Source organism: Carassius auratus, chromosome 16, assembly GCF_003368295.1.
Source record: "Carassius auratus strain Wakin chromosome 16, ASM336829v1, whole genome shotgun sequence".
Taxonomy (NCBI): domain Eukaryota; kingdom Metazoa; phylum Chordata; class Actinopteri; order Cypriniformes; family Cyprinidae; genus Carassius; species Carassius auratus.
This window is the reverse complement of record NC_039258.1, coordinates 14749644-14765750: the sequence shown is the minus strand read 5'-3', so window position 1 is coordinate 14765750 and position 16107 is coordinate 14749644. Positions and strand designations below refer to the sequence as shown.

Below are 16107 nucleotides of genomic sequence, written 5' to 3'. Positions count from 1 at the left end.
TACAAAAAAAATTAAGTAGGGCTTAATTGAACTTTAAGGTAATGCATCTAGTTCAAATGTAGTTAAGGCTAACATGCAAACACAAATAGTATATAATGTTTTGTTAAGGGGGGGGGTGAAATGCTCGTTTTCACTCAATATCCTGTTAATCTTGAGTACCTATAGAGTAGTACTGCATCCTTCATAACTCCAAAAAGTCTTTAGTTTTATTATATTCATAAGAGAAAGATAGTCTGTACCGATTTTTCCCGGAAAAACACGAGCACCTATTATTTTGGGATTAAAGCTAATATGAAAACAAATTTTCAGCAGCTATAACTCCTGTCCACACTATCATGATCTATTAGAAATCATTTTAATATACTGATTTTAATGCGCAAGAAACATGTCATATTATCACACTTGAAGATGATTGTTTTGTTTAATATTTCTGTGGAAACTGTGATACTTTTTTCATGATTTTTTGATAAATTGAAAGTTTAAAATAACATTGTTTATTTGATGTATTTTTTGTAACAATTAACTAATGATTATTATTTAAGAATTATCATTACTATAAAAACACAGGGCAAAAAAATAACAGCCAAATATTAATTATCATTAAATAAAGTATAAAAAGTATCAACATTTATTGATATTTGCTGAATAAAGTATATCACTTAACCCTTGCAGATTCCCAAATTTTGGAAAATGAGATTTGGAATGGGTGTCTTCTGTGTTTATTTGCTTTGTGACCTTTGACCTCTTATCCAGGTGAAGCCCTTGCTGCAGGTGACCCGCCAGGATGAAGAGATTCAAGCTCGGGAAGCACAGCTTCAGAAAGCCAAAGACAATCTGAGTAAACTAGAGCATGACTTCTCTGAACTGGACAGAAAAAACCAACAGGTAACTTTATTTCCTCGTTTCACTCATTTTTGTTGAGCATATTAGGAATCCAAAGAAAGTGTTTATTTGTTTGATTTCCACATTCATCTTGATGTCCTCTTTGAAAGCTGATGGAGGAGAAGTCAGTGCTGACTGACCAGCTGCAGGCGGAGGCCGAGTTATTCGCAGAGGCAGAGGAAATGAGAGCGCGGCTGGCCAGTCGCAAACAGGAGCTTGAAGATGTGTTGGGCGAGCTCGAGAGCCGATTGGAGGAGGAAGAGGAGAGGGCCCTTCAGCTGACCAATGAGAAGAAGCGAATGCAGCAACATGTGCAGGTGAGGAGGATGAGTGTTTCTGGCTGCGTCTGATGTCCACTATTCTCTCAACATCACTGTCTCTTTCTCTCAGGATCTGGAGGAACAGCTCGAGGAGGAAGAGGGGACACGTCAGCGCCTCCAGCTGGAGAAAGTCACCCTGGAGAGCAAAGTGAAGAGTCTGGAGGCCGAGACGCTGACTGTGGGAGAGCAGAGAGACAGATTAAGCAAGGTAGATAAAGAGAAGAGGACTGCTGTTTGAATGCAGCTAGAATGGTACAGCGGTTCAAGAATATGTCTTTCCCATTCTCAGGAGAAAAAACATCTGGAAGAGAGACTGAACGAAGTGACAGATCAACTCACAGAAGAAGAGGAGAAGGTGAAGAGTCTTAACAAGCTGAAAAATAAACAGGAAGCTGTCATCGCTGATTTAGAAGGTAACTGTCCTTGTGTTAATTATGCTTTGAAATACTTTGTTGATGATTCATTAGATCTAATTTGCTCTTTGTTTGGAGATTTCAAGACTGCATTATTACATTTGGCAGAAACACAATTATGGAATTCATTATTTACATCACCGTTTGGGATCATTATATATATATATCTTTTTTTTTTTTTTTTTTTTTTTTTTTTAAGAATTTAATACTTTTATTTATCAAATTTATCAAAAGTGACATTTGGTTGTTACAAAAAAATTATATTCCAGATACAAATAACACTTTCTATTCATCAAAGAATCCTAAAATAGGAAGTTTCCACAATAATTTTAGCAAAACATTATGCAACATTGATAATGATAAGAAATGCTTCTTGAGCAACGGCTTAGCATATGATTATCATTAAAATGATATCTGAATGATCATGTGACACTAAAGCCTCGAATAATGGCTGCTGAAATTGAAAATTCAGCTTTGTCATACAGGAATAAATTGCATTTTAAAATATATTGAAACGGAAAACAATTATTTTAAATTGTAATAATATTTCACGATATTGTTGTTTACTGTATTTTAATTAAATATGTTCAGCCTCGGTGAGACTTCTTTCAAAAATCTCACTCACCCCTTTTGAATGATAGTGTATCTCATATATACAACAATCATATATTTCTTTAAAAAGAGAGATTTTTGATGAATATCTATGCATCTCCTTTCCATACAACAACAGTGGAGAACAAAAAAACAAATCACATGAACTGCTTTTATGGCGAACCTTTTTGAACCTCGTCTTACATGCTCAATATAAACACCTTAGTATGCAAAAGGACAGCATAAAGATTCTTTAAAAAATTTCCTTTTGTCTTCCTGTTACTGGGATTGTTGGGGTTGGAATATCATGATGGTAAATAAATAACTTTTTTTTTTATTTTGGGGTGGACTATTCTTTTATAAAAAGACAAACAGGTAAAGAACTGTCTTTCCCTTTCCCTCAGAGCGTCTGAAGAGGGAAGAGCAGGGCCGTCTGGAACAGGAGAAGTGGAAGAGGCGGATGGAAGGAGAGGCAGTGGAGGCCCAAGAGCAGCTGTCTGACCTGAGCTTACTCGTCACTGAGCTGAGAGGCAGCCTGAGCCAGAGAGAGAAAGAGATCACCACACTACAGACACGGTACATGCACAGACATAAGTCTATCTTAGAGCGATTCCTTGTAGCACAGCCACTTTAAGAAGTAATACTCCTTAACAATTACATATCTTACATTTACTCTCCCTCAGGCTGGAAGAAGAGGGGGCACGTCGTGCAGAGTCTCAGAGAGCCCTGAGAGAGGCCATGTCCCAGGTCTCTGAGCTCAAAGAGGAGGTGGACAATGAAAAAGGAATGAGGGAGAGAGCTGAGAAACAGAGGAGAGATCTGGGAGAGGAGTTAGAGGCGTTGAGGACTGAACTAGAAGATACACTGGACACTACAGCTGCTCAGCAAGAGCTCAGGTGTGTGTGTTTGTGTGTGTGTGTGTGTGTGTGTGCAATTTTAAATACGATTTACTGAAAATCTTTACATACTTACTGGAAAAAAGGCAGAAACTGTACAACTAAAAGACAAATATTGATATTAAATTGTCACGAAAAAATGAGAAAACACTTAAACCCTTGTAAAAAAGAAATACACTTGAAAAGAATACTTAATATATTTTAAAACTGTACAGAAGAACTCATTTTGGACACTTAATGAATGTTGATTGCAAATAAATAATAAAGTATGATAGTTTCAATTTATACAAATCTATAAAAAAAACCACACTGTATAATATAATTTTTTTCAGTTTAAGTGTAACTTAACTTCAGTATGCTGTTTTGAGCTACTTTATGGGCGGGCGTACACGGTGCGAATTCGGATGGTCGGAAGATCGTATGTTCACGCACACGGCACGAGTGAGTTTATCTGAAAATCGTACGGACGAGATGATATACGACACGATTTTACAACCTGCGAATTCCAGAAGCAATCGCACGAAGTTGAAATACGTTGCTAGAAACATCATACAGCGCTCGCTGTTGCTGACAGACTTCAGCTGCCGTCTTCGTCTTTCTTCTTCTGTGGTTTTCGTAGTTCGTGATTGGTCAACTTCAGATAAATCAACAAATCGGCTCGTTCAACAGCACAAATGGCACAAATTCAAACCGATAGCTCACAAACTTTTTAGACATGTTTAAAAATGATCGCAAGGTCGGGAAGTGCTCGTAAGCCACTCTGCTCGGCTCGTAATTCATCGCAAATGATACGAGCCGCGACCATACGAGAATACGCGATTTCCACACGATTGAAAAAAATCACATGCGAACTCGTACGACAGCAAAAATCGCACCGTGTACGCCCATCTTAACAGGACTTAAGTACACTTTCATATGTAATTTATATTTTCATATATTATTTCAGAATTGCTTTAATTGTGTGGTTTAAAATAGTGTACTGCCAAATGTAGTTACAAGCATTTATGGTAAACTACAATATACTTTCATCACATTTTTAGTGAAGCTTTTATTTAAATGTATGTGTTACTTTACTCAACACATTACTAAGTACTTTACATGTGCTTTAGTATGTAACATAAGTGTACTTTAAAACACAAAAAAAGATTAAAACAACAATTTGTACTTTAAAACCTCTAATTGTGCACTTTTTAAATGTGTACTTAAGTGTTCTTAAAGACAGTAGAGTTTCATGATACACACTTAAGTGGCCTTTTATTTATTTAATATTATATTACCAACAAGTACAATATAAAAAATATATATATATATTAAGATTTGAAGTGCACTTCAAGTGCACATTCATGACAATTATCAGAAAAGTAGACTTTATTTTAACGTAGGCATTTTGAACAGCTTTATTTATCCTGATTTGAATCATGTGTGTTTGTTAAGGTCTCGTCGTGAGGCTGAATTAGGAGAGCTTCAGAGATGTTTGGAGGAGGAGACTCGTCGTCACGAAGCCCAGCTGTCAGAGCTCCGCATCAAACACACCGCTGCTATAGACTCCCTACAGGAGCAGCTGGACAACGCCAAAAGAGTGCGTCTCTTAGCATTTACGTCAAATGCAACTTGTTTACAAGCTGTTGTTACCCTGGGAAGTCAGGTTTGTATTTCTAAGTTGCCAACCTTTGATGTGCGTGTATGTTCACAGTCCCGTCAGTCTCTGGAGAAGGCCAAGGCCATTCTGGAGGAGGAGCGGATGAACCTGAGCGCTGAGCTGAAGACTTTACAGGGAGGGAAGATGGAGAGCGAGAGGGGCAGAAAGCGAGCAGAGGGACAGTTACAGGAACTCAACGCACGCCTCACACAGGCTGAGAGAGAAAGAGAGGAGCGAGAGGAGCGACTCAGTAAACTCCAGGTAGAAATGAGCCTTTCAACTAAGGCCACTAATTTCACAGTGTGGACCCAAGGCTATTTTACATCAGAGTTCAAAATCTTGATTTATGGAAAATAAACATTTTTTTTTTACTGATTTCTGGTGGGCACCTGGGAACAGCACCTGATGATGGTCTAATTCATGTAAACTCAGCTTGTGTTTTGGGCCAATTTTTACAGTTAAAATCCAGAAATCTGTTGGAAACAAAAGTTGGTTAAGTGAATTAGTTGAGCTGAACAATGAAAACAACTTTGGTTTGAAAGCGAGTTCTTTGAGAGCTATGCTTCATACAGTACATTGCTACACTATTGACAGTAGACAATGGCAAAAAAAGTTTTGCCCACAGAAATCCTTCCCTTTCTGGAAAATCTAGTTTAAGCTGGTAGCAATTTTGTTACATGGTATCTGGTTTCTAATTGGTCCAAACTGGTCTTTAGCTGGTCCAAGCTGGTAATTGGCTTGTTTACCAACCACAATGTTACAAACTAACCAATAAATCAAACCAGTTTTAAAAACATCCAAACACTGAATTCTCTCCCTCTCCCTCTCAGTCGGAGCTCGAGTCTCTGTCCAGTTCCCTATCCTCATCTGAGTCCAAATCTCACCGCCTAAGTAAGGAGGTCAGCAGTCTGGAGAGCCAACTTCATGATGTGCAGGTAACTTGTGTCTGTGTTTTAATTTGCTCTCTTCCGCTACATATTAATAGGCTAATGGGACTTAAAGGTTTAGTTCAGCCAAAAATGAAAATTAAGCCATAAATTAGTCACCCTGAAGTCATCTTGGATGTATATGACTTTCTTCTTTCAGACAAATTCAGTCAGAGTTATTTTTAAAAATGTCTTTGATCTTTCAAGCTCTTTGATGCCACTCAGCGGGTGTTGCACTGCATCGGTCCAAAAGAAGTTTAATAGAAAGCACATACATTAAAAAAAGCATTACTTTCTCACATTCGCTCTGGGGGGTGAACAAAGGCCTCCTGTAACGAATGTAAGAAATATTTCCATATTCAAAACATAATAATCACTTTAATCTAAAGATCAATGAACATTTTTAAAATAACTCTGACTGGATTCGTATGAAAGAAGAAAGTCATCAAGACTCCAAGGTGAGTAATTTTTGGGCTAATTTTCATTTTTGGGTGTACTAACCATTTAATTCAACTGATTTTGAAGAAACACATTGTATGATGGCTGGATGGATGAATAGGAAATGAAATCCTCTGATTGTTTTTACATTTTAAAGCAGATCTTAGAGACTGTGATGTCTCTCTGACTGTGAATATGATGGTTTCTTAAGCATGCTTAATGTATGCGTGTGTGTTTGCTATTTTTTAGGATCTACTGCAGGAAGAGACACGGCAGAAGTTGGCACTGGGCTCACGTGTGCGTGCTCTAGAGGAAGAAAAAGCTGGATTGATGGAGAGACTAGAGGAGGAGGAGGAGAAGACCAGAGAACTTACACGCCAGATTCAGAACCACACACAACAGGTACACATCCATGTTTCACTCATCTAGAAACCTGTTGTTGTATCTTTACTCTGTTTTATGATATTACTGTATGCTTATGTGTCCATGCAGCTGTCTGATCTAAAGAAGCAGACAGAGGAAGTGAATACAGCGGTGGAGGTCGGGGAGGAGGCCAGGAGGAAGATGCAGAGAGAGCTGGAGAACGCCGTACAGAGAGAGAGAGCCAAAGAAGAAGAGAAAGAACGCATAGAGAGACAGAAAGAACGGCTGAGAGAAGAGATAGAGGACATGACAATTGCTTTGCAGAGAGAAAGACAGAACTGCACTGCTCTGGAGAAACGACAGAAGAAATTTGATCAGGTACAGTAGGAAACACTGAGAGGGAGGGATGGTTGGATGGATGGATGGATGGATGGATGGATAGATGTTAGATTGATTGGATGGTTGGAAGGATGGATTGACTGAATAAATGGATGGTCTGACTGGTGGATCAAAGGGTTGGATGGATGGTTCGACTAAATGAATGCATGCATATAGAGATGGATGGAATGATGGAGTGATTGACTTGTGGATGGAAGGATTAATTTATGGGATGGTGGAGGGATGGATGGTTTGACTTGATGAATAGATACATGAATGGATTCACTTGGATGGCTGGAGAGATGAAAGGAATGATGGATGGATTGACAGGTGGATGGACGAATGTTAGATAGATTGACTGGTGGATGGATGGATGATAAATGGATGGATGGATAGATTAACTGGTAAATGGATGGATGGATGGATGATAAATGGATGAACTGATGGATGGATTATATGGTGGATGGATGGGCTGACTGGTGGATGAATGGATGGATGATAAATGGAAGTATGTATGGATAGATGTAATGGTGGATAGATGGATGGATGGAGAGACTGGCTGGTTGCTGATGGATAGATGGCTGGATTGGCTATGGTAAAAAGTAAAAAGCCTTGAAAATGAGAAGTGCAGCTCAAGAGGTTCCTCACCCTTTGACCCTTAACCTTCAGTGTTTGGCAGAGGAGAAAGCAGTTAGTGCTCGGCTGCTGGAGGAACGGGACCGCGCAGAAGCAGAGAGTCGAGAGAAGGAGACGCGTTTCCTGTCCCTCTCAAGGGCATTGCATGAAGCAACAGAGCAGAGAGATGAGCTGGAGAGAACCAATAAGCAGCTCCGCCTGGAGATGGAGCAGCTCGTCAACGCCCAAGATGACGTGGGCAAAAATGTACAACTTGCTTTTTACCAATGCACTCTCATATGATATTTATTAACATTTATTTATAGTGTATACATAACAAGAGCTTATTCTGTGCTAAAAAAAATCAATTTTTTTTGCCTTTGTCACGCCTCTTCAGGTTCATGAGCTAGAGCGTTCTCGACGGGCTTTGGAAACAGAAGCCCAGTCTCTGAAAGAACAGACCCAGGAGCTGGAGGATGAGCTGACAGAAGCTGAGAACGCTCGCCTCAGACTGGAAGTCACCCTTCAGGCTCTTAGAGCTCAGTTTGAGAGAGAGATCAGCACTAAAGAGGAGAAAGGAGAAGAAAAGAGGAGAGCACTCAACAAACAGGTAAACTGCCTTCAGCTGAAGTGAAGCGATGAGAATATATTTGAAAAGAATTGTAAATAACCACCTTTTTTCTCCTGCTCTTTATTTGTTTCTTCTGTCACTTGTTCAGGTGCGAGAACTTGAAACAATGCTTGAAGAGGAGAAGACTCAGAGAGCTCAGGCTTTGACTGTCAAAAAACAACTGGAGACAGAGCTGCAGGAGGCGGAGACTCAGGTGGAAGCAGCCAATCGGGGCAGAGAGGAAGCACTAAGACAGATGAAACGTCTCCAGGTTCGTCAGTTTAATTGATCATTAGATAAACCACAACAAAAGGACAGATTTCATTCAAATAAACCAGAGTAGTCGAAAAAAATCAGCTGAAAAGCCCTGATGTAAATATTCATTGTGTTCCTCTGTGTTTTCCAGACTCAGATGAAGGAGCTTATCCGTGAGCTTGATGAGACCAAGTTGGCTCGAGACGAGATTGTTGCCCAGTCAAAGGACAGCGAGAAACGGCTGCAGACGCTGGAAGCAGAACTATTACAGCTGACAGAGGTGTGTTCCTCTGCCTGTGTAACCCAGATGATTGAACTACTTTGAGTCTCTTATTCTTTTGTTTGTGCTCTTCTTATGACATTCTCTCAGGAGCTGGCTGTTTCTGAGAGGCAGCGGAGACAGGCCCAACAGGAGAGAGAAGAACTGGCAGATGAAATCATCAACAGTACAACTGGAAAGTCAGTATCTGTGCTTGTGCTGAGGTTCAGTGATGATGAAATTACAGTTTCCCCATTCTTACTCTCTTAATACATGTTCCTTGTCTTATTGTGCACAATACATAGGTCCACATTATTGAACACCAGGCCTATTTATTAGAAAAGTAAATAGGATTCATGTTGTGAAACTTCGTTTCCCCTGCAGATCTGCACTGTTGGAAGAGAAGCGGCGTCTTGAGGCCAGAATCACTCAGCTGGAGGAAGAGTTAGAGGAGGAACAAAGTAACGCTGAACTATTAGCCGAGAGGCAGAGGAAGAGCACTTTGCAGGTAGACAAAGAAACACACAAACACAGACTATACTACCAGACAAATACACAGAGACAGAGCCCTTCTCTCTGTTTCTTTTAGGTTGAGACACTTACAGTCCAGTTATCTGGAGAGAGGACGCTGGCACAGAAGAGCGAGAGCGCACGAGAGACTCTGGAGAGGCAGAATAAAGAGCTGAAAACTCGTCTCAGTGAGATGGAGGGAACAGTGAAGGGAAAACATCGCCTCAGTGTCGCCGCCCTGGAGGCCAAGATAGAATCTGCGGAGGAACAACTGGAGCAGGAGAGACAGTAAGAAAACAGAGGGGGAGCTAAAGAAAAACGGGGAAGTCGAATGTACAGATGTCTTTCCAAAACAGCATGGTTTCTTATTCGAGTCGATTCAAATGAAGTCATATTGTTATAGCATTTAATACAATGCAGATTGCTTCAAAGCCACTTCACATTAATAAACAGGAAAATAAAATTGCTAGTGTTATAAGATTAGTCCGTTTTGAAATTATTCATGGCTTTAAACTGTAAAGCAGTTTTACTGAAGATAATAGTGTCAATATCTAGCTCAACTTCTGCAGAAGGTAAACGTTTCGTTATTCAGCTCGACTAAGTTCAATAACAGTGACGATGTTGAGATAATGTTCTCATCTGATATTGTCAGTACAGTTAAAGCAGTCATTTTATTGGTCTTTTAAAACCCTTATTCCATGAAAAAAAAAGTGTTCTTTTACTTATAGTTCAGGTAAAAATCTAAACAGGACGAAACGTTTCATTAAAATTATTTTAAATATGGCCTATACAACTTACGTGTAATATTTAATGTGCTTGAAAGCCATCTGATAGCTTTGTGTGACCAACAAACTAAGATTATTCACTAAAAATAATGCTTGAAATCTAGGGTTACTATTCAATTTCATTATATCTACAAGAGTGTACAGTTTCTAAAAAAAGCAAAAAATGATGACAGATTTTTTTTGTGTGAATTAGATTTTTAAGGATGTAAATTTACTGTAAAGATCAAACCAGCAATGTGATGTTTTGTGTGTCTTCTCTCCCTTTTTCTCCCTTCCTAGGGAGCGAGCCATGGCCAATAAGCTTGTGAGGAAAACGGAGAAGAAACTGAAAGAAGTTCTGATACAGGTGGAAGATGAAAGGAGACATGCAGATCAGTATAGAGAACAGGTACTCCTAAAAAAAATCATCAGTGTCTCTCTGGAGAACTGTGTAGGATTTAGACCTTCTTTAACGCAGTTCTCCATGTAACATTTCAATAAAGGGTTCTAAACTCTCAGCCAAATCAATCAGCTTGAGATAAAATGAACTCATCCCGCAAAGCATTGCTTATTATCCATTCAGTCTGTATTTCTTCTTTTAAATGCATTTTCTTGTCAGAAACATAATTGCTAAACTCTACAACAGCTTATATTATATATCATAAGTAGCTAATGCTACCTTACCAGCCTTCATTAACTTCTGGAAACTCATCACATGATTTGCAGGATGCATATTATTTGTTATGGATAGCATAGCACACATGAAATTGTACAGTTCTAAAATCTCTCTTTTTGTAGTTGGATAAGTCTATGGGACGTCTCCGTCAGCTGAAGAGGCAGTTAGAGGAGGTGGAGGAGGAGAACTCTCGCTCCAACGCTCAGCGCAGGAAGCTACAGCGAGAGCTGGAGGAAATGAGCGACAGCATGCAGATCATGAACCGCGAGCTCAACACTCTCCGCTCCCAACTCAGGTAAAGATTAGGATGGTTATGACAGTGCTTCAAATTCAAAGAGAGCAACACCGTGTCCTAACCAGACAGCTAAAAAGCAACAAGAAGCCCAGACCATGACAAGATACTTATTTTTACAGTATGTATCAAATATCACAGAACAGAACAAAATAGGTAACTTGCCATATGTTGTGCTTATATTACAGTGGAAGATCTAGTCATTCTGTTCATATATAAATATTGTATATGTGCATGTCATCAAACCATTTCTTCACTGTATGTGCATGTTTCATTCACTCATTGCCTCATCTAATGTGTCTGATTGTGTGTCCATCCATATTTGTCTGTCTGTCTCCTACACCCACTCAGCATCACAGAACGACAGAAGTCAGAACAGTAGGTTTTCGTGTGTGACCATTGTGTGCTTTATGTTCCTCTCTGAGCAATTATCCTTTCTCCTTTTGATTCTAGTGGTGTAGAGGTGCCCTGTTGAGACTGTAAAGGGGTGTAGAGGTGCCCTTTTTAGTCCTTTGTAACTGATTTATTCAGTAGCATATTAAGATGGTGTAATCTACATTGAATTATGGGTCACTTTGTGATTATAGATGGTGATGAATCACAGATTCTCTCTTCCACCAATCATGGACTTAGTTTCACTCTTTCATCGTCCTCTCTTTTTTCCTTTCTTTCTTCCAGTTTGTAAACAGTGAACCCAAACAGTATTTTTTTACACTTAATCGGGGAACAAAATATCAAAACAACTTGTTTTGTATTGATTTGTTTTGTTTTGTTTTCTTTATAGGACAAAATGTTTTGGGGTCAAAATATATGACAAAAAAAGTTATTACACTATTTGGGCTTTTTTTTCTTGTGTTTATTAGACAAAATGTGTTAAAGCAAAACATCTGACAAAAACGTTATTACACTGTATTTTGGCTTGAGTTTTTTGTTTTCTTGTTTTGTTTATTGGACAAAACATCTTAAAGCAATATGCTATTTTGGCTGTTTTTTCTGTTTGTTTATAGCATTTGGCTCAAACTCAATTTCTGGAGGGCCACAGCTGTGCACAGTTTAGCTCCAACCCTAATCAAACACACCTGATCCAGCTAATAAAGCTCTTCAGGATCACTAGAAACTTCCAAGCAGGTGTGATTTGGAGCTAAACTCTGCAGAGCTGTGGCCCTCCAGGAATTGAGTTCGAGAACACTGGTTAAATGTTAAAACGAAACACTTGACAAAAATATTATTAAACAGTATTTTGGCTTTTGTTTTTGTTTATAGCACAATTGTTTTAAAGCAAAATGTTGTTTGTTTTTTTTGTTTTTGTTTTATTGTCAAATAACTTCTGAACTTAACAGCTATGTGTGAAAATGTCTAGAAAAGTCAAAACTTGCTTTGATATTTTGTGTCGAATTCATATATAATGGTTTGGGGACACTGTATATCTATATTATATTTTGTGCATGAATTGCAGTTAATTCTCTATATCTGTGTTTGTGTCTCAGGCGAGCTCCGCTCCCTATCTCCATGCGTGCTGGCCGCAGGGCTCTGGTGGATGACCTTTCTCAGGAGAACTCTGATTCTGAGGATCCAGGTGCTTCTCCCACCCCGTCCAGCGGCCCGCCGGGTACCCCCACACCCTCAGACAACGCCCTGGGCCCCCCTCCTCCATACAGCCTTACCGACGCTGAATAAGAAGGGGAGAGTGTGATAGATGGACAGTTTTACTGGTTTAACTTACATAGCTTTCGCAATCATACACATAACAGAACATCCGTGCTGTCACACATACAGTAACTTGAAGCTAGTTAATGTGATTTATTGATTTTAAATGAACAGATGAATTAGCATGCAAGATGGAGAAAGACTGGTGCAGTACTCTTATAGTACTATTTAAACCAAGCAAGCAGTCAGTAAAGACTGCAGTTTTAAGACAACGGCATTTCCCAGCATTCCTTGGGAAATACAAGTACTGTATATCGGTGCAGTATATCAGGCTTGTTGTGGTAGAATTATGACGGCCATCTCAAGCTCTCTCTCAATCAATCAAAAGCCATGTGTTTAGGAAAAAAATTTGCATGTTGATGGCAATCAAAGGCCATCGGGTATTGCATAGATGATCCACGATCAGGCTAGAATGCATCCTCTGTGCTCGCACAAGCCATCAAACCCTCGAAGCACTGAGAAACTTTCTCTCTCTCAAAAAATGATGTAATGTTTTAAGAAATTGAGAGTTGAACAGGATCAAGGTATTATAGAATATCTCTGTGTTTGAATTTTAAAAGTGATTGCTATTCTTCAGATAAATAGAGAACAATGCTTTTTGTTATACAAAATTAGGCAGAGGGGATGATTATGGAAGCCCATTTCCACCCCAGTAAAGAAAAAAAAAAGGTAATTGCAATTTTATGTCACCACCGCAATTTTGATTATCGTAATTGTGACTTTATATCACAATGTGACTATACCTCACAACTGCAACTTTCTTTCTTAATAGTGTGACTAAATATGTCACAAATGAAAGTTTGTTTTTCTCAATCGCAATGAATGACTTCATATATTGTCACTTTACGTCTCACAAACAAGTTAGTTTTTTTTTACAATTGCAGTTTTATAACTCACATTTGTGGTCTTATATGTCAAAATGTGACAAGGTTTGACTATATACCTCGCAATTGCAACGTTACATCTCGCAGTTGCGAGCTTGTTTCCATTAATTGTAACTTTGTAACTTAAAATTTGACATAACTTTCTATCGTGCAGTAACACTTTATGGGCTAGATTTACAAATTAGCGTTAGAGAGCACTTCGATAAAAGTGCAGATGGTAGGGAAAAATTCTGCAGGTTATTTACTGATAAGATGCACATTAAAGAACACGGACGTAACATTTCATTTCCATGATGAAAATGCAAATTACTGCCTGCTATAAGACTAATTAAATATTGGAGCAAATTCCAGTGAACTTTCAAACGCAAGTAAATCGCGTTGTGTGATTCTTTTAAATACTTACCTTCCATAAATTTACAGATTGAAAGAAAAACTCCTACAAATGCATATTAAATCAAGTGAATTGCAAAAATAACCGAATTGCAAAAAAATAACTGCGCCCATGCCTTTTCAGCGCTAATTTCTCACTGCTTGTCTTTAGTAAATCCTGACAGTTGGTTTTTTAACTCCGAATGAGGGTTTGCGCTGGCGCAAGCTGATTGTAAATCTGCCCTTATAACTCCTAATTGTGACTTTATATCTTATTTTAAAATGTCACAGTTATCTTTTTTATTTTTTACTCTGAGGTAAAAACGGGCTTCCATAGATGGCTATGATTGTATAAAACAAAGACAGACAAGTGAGAAAGAGAAAAATGCTTTTCTATTAAATGAATATGCTACAAATTTGAGCTGGCCATTATAGCTTTTACATCTTAGCCTTAACCTGACCATAAGAAAAATAAATAAATGAGGATACAGAAAATAAAATTTAAAAAATACATAAAAGGTCAAACACATACTGGACTTATAGCAGAAAACAAAAGAAAAGCAGCCACCTCCATGTAGATTTAACAGTAACGACTCTTAGGTATCTGAAATATACCTTCTGTGATCTCCTTCAAACTTTAGTATTCAGTTCAGCTCTCTATTAAGTTCATGGTATCTGTGCTGCAGATCAGACCCTTTTAGATACTGTGCATAGATAGTTAGGTAACTCTAAAGGGACGCTTTTGTTGGTAGTGACATAGATAGGTAGTTAGGATTTCTTAATTTATGTCTTAACACATCGGCTCCAGACTTGTTGTAATTTTTATCAAATAAGAGAATTCCAGTATGCAGTCTATTTATTTTGTTTTGTATTGATTTTTTTTGTCTGCACATAGACATGTCATGGTTGTTGTATAGTTTGCAATATTAAGTGAAAACAAGGCAAAATGAAAGAGATTTGAGGGTAAGGATGGGTTTACAGTTAGCAGGGTATCAGTCAGTAACACTGGACAGCATAAAAAAATAAATTTTCACTAAATGAGCTGCAGCGGACCTCAAAGAATGTAACATTGACACTGGGCAAGAGTGAGAAGTCTGTTATCAGGATTTCTGAGTTTCTGTCTCATGGTGTGAACTTGTGAAGTTATAAACATATAATATCTTGCCTGTTTTCCCAGGGTTTGAAGGCTGGTAGTTATTACTTATCTCGTTATATCAATGCAACTTTTTTTTTTTTTTATCAAAAGGACATATTATATTTTTGTTTGACTGTTTGTTTGTTTGTTCATTTTTGAATGTGGTGATATTTATGGTTCAAAGCGTCTGTTACACACAATCTTGTGCATATGAATGACTAAAGGGACATTATTTTAGCTGTATGCATGTCAACAGTGCCTGTAGTATCTGCAGAAAATACACGCGGTCTGGAATTTGATAAATAAATGACACTATTAGGTCTCCCTAACAGCAATCTGACTCAGACATCCTTCTCGTAGAAACTTTTTGGATTAAAGGTGTTGATTGGTTCTGAAATGTTTTTTTGTTTTTTAATTGATGAATTCATGACAAATGCAAGTTCCCTTGACCTTCACTAAACGCAAGTCTCTTATACTGTCCTTCATAGATATTGTTGAGCTGATAAGCATTTTAATACGCTGCTCTAGCTTTTCCAGCGATAACAGTGTTAAACTGTGAATAATAATTGTCTGTCGCCGCCATTAAGTATTTGAACATATTTAAGATCTGTTCAGCCTGTGAGATTACAATTTGATGCACTGAAGAGTTTATTACACTGTTATTAGCGCAGTTATTACCACCTGTGTGGTTCGGCAACAGTATCTGCCCTCGAAATTGTATTTAGTTGAAAAATGTTGATTGAACGGAAGGAAACCACGCTGTTAAGACAAAATGGTAGGAGCGCACACACAAGCCAAAAGACTCAAGCCTTGTACAACAGATTGTTTTTATTCTTCTTATTTGTCCATGTTCCTAAATTACATCTGCCTATAATCTGAGTCATTTTAATTTATTTGTACATTTAACGGACAGATTTGCAGAGCTGTTCAAACTCATAAAATCAATTTGGAGTGCATTTGAATAAAATAAAAAAAACAGTCGTGTTTCTTTGAATGCTATATTTTAGTTTGATAAATGAGCTTTGTTATACTGAACCTGTGCTTGATAATGCAGCTTTGATGAGTCAAACGAGTGGACAATAGCTGAGAATATGTATGAAAAGGAATTAAAACTCCAGTGGAGAAACATGTTTGTATCTGAAGTGTTTCTGAAGAGGACTCTGTGCTTTTTTTTGCATTTGTGGA

General features: G+C 38.2%; 1 protein-coding gene across 7 annotated transcripts in view; it reads left to right on the top strand.

Moving 5' to 3' along the window:
- myh14 (myosin, heavy chain 14, non-muscle) overlaps nt 1-16058 on the top strand; it is a 37667-nt gene extending 21609 nt beyond the window's left edge. For 5 of the 7 annotated variants that reach the window (XM_026284293.1, XM_026284292.1, XM_026284289.1 and 2 more), the window contains 22 exons: nt 754-885; nt 993-1199; nt 1273-1410; nt 1492-1615; nt 2611-2782; nt 2890-3102; nt 4537-4681; nt 4796-5002; nt 5572-5676; nt 6355-6507; nt 6598-6846; nt 7516-7728; nt 7859-8071; nt 8181-8342; nt 8478-8606; nt 8697-8785; nt 8970-9093; nt 9175-9383; nt 10160-10268; nt 10658-10830; nt 11179-11205; nt 12315-12504. In XM_026284293.1, coding sequence (XP_026140078.1) covers nt 754-885; nt 993-1199; nt 1273-1410; nt 1492-1615; nt 2611-2782; nt 2890-3102; nt 4537-4681; nt 4796-5002; nt 5572-5676; nt 6355-6507; nt 6598-6846; nt 7516-7728; nt 7859-8071; nt 8181-8342; nt 8478-8606; nt 8697-8785; nt 8970-9093; nt 9175-9383; nt 10160-10268; nt 10658-10830; nt 11179-11205; nt 12315-12504 — 3483 coding nt within the window. Of the gene's footprint in view, nt 1-753; nt 886-992; nt 1200-1272; nt 1411-1491; nt 1616-2610; nt 2783-2889; nt 3103-4536; nt 4682-4795; nt 5003-5571; nt 5677-6354; nt 6508-6597; nt 6847-7515; nt 7729-7858; nt 8072-8180; nt 8343-8477; nt 8607-8696; nt 8786-8969; nt 9094-9174; nt 9384-10159; nt 10269-10657; nt 10831-11178; nt 11206-12314 lie in introns of all 7 variants that reach the window. The other 2 variants (XM_026284288.1, XM_026284291.1) reach the window with 2 other exon arrangements.
- The last annotated feature ends 49 nt before the right edge of the window (nt 16059-16107 follow it).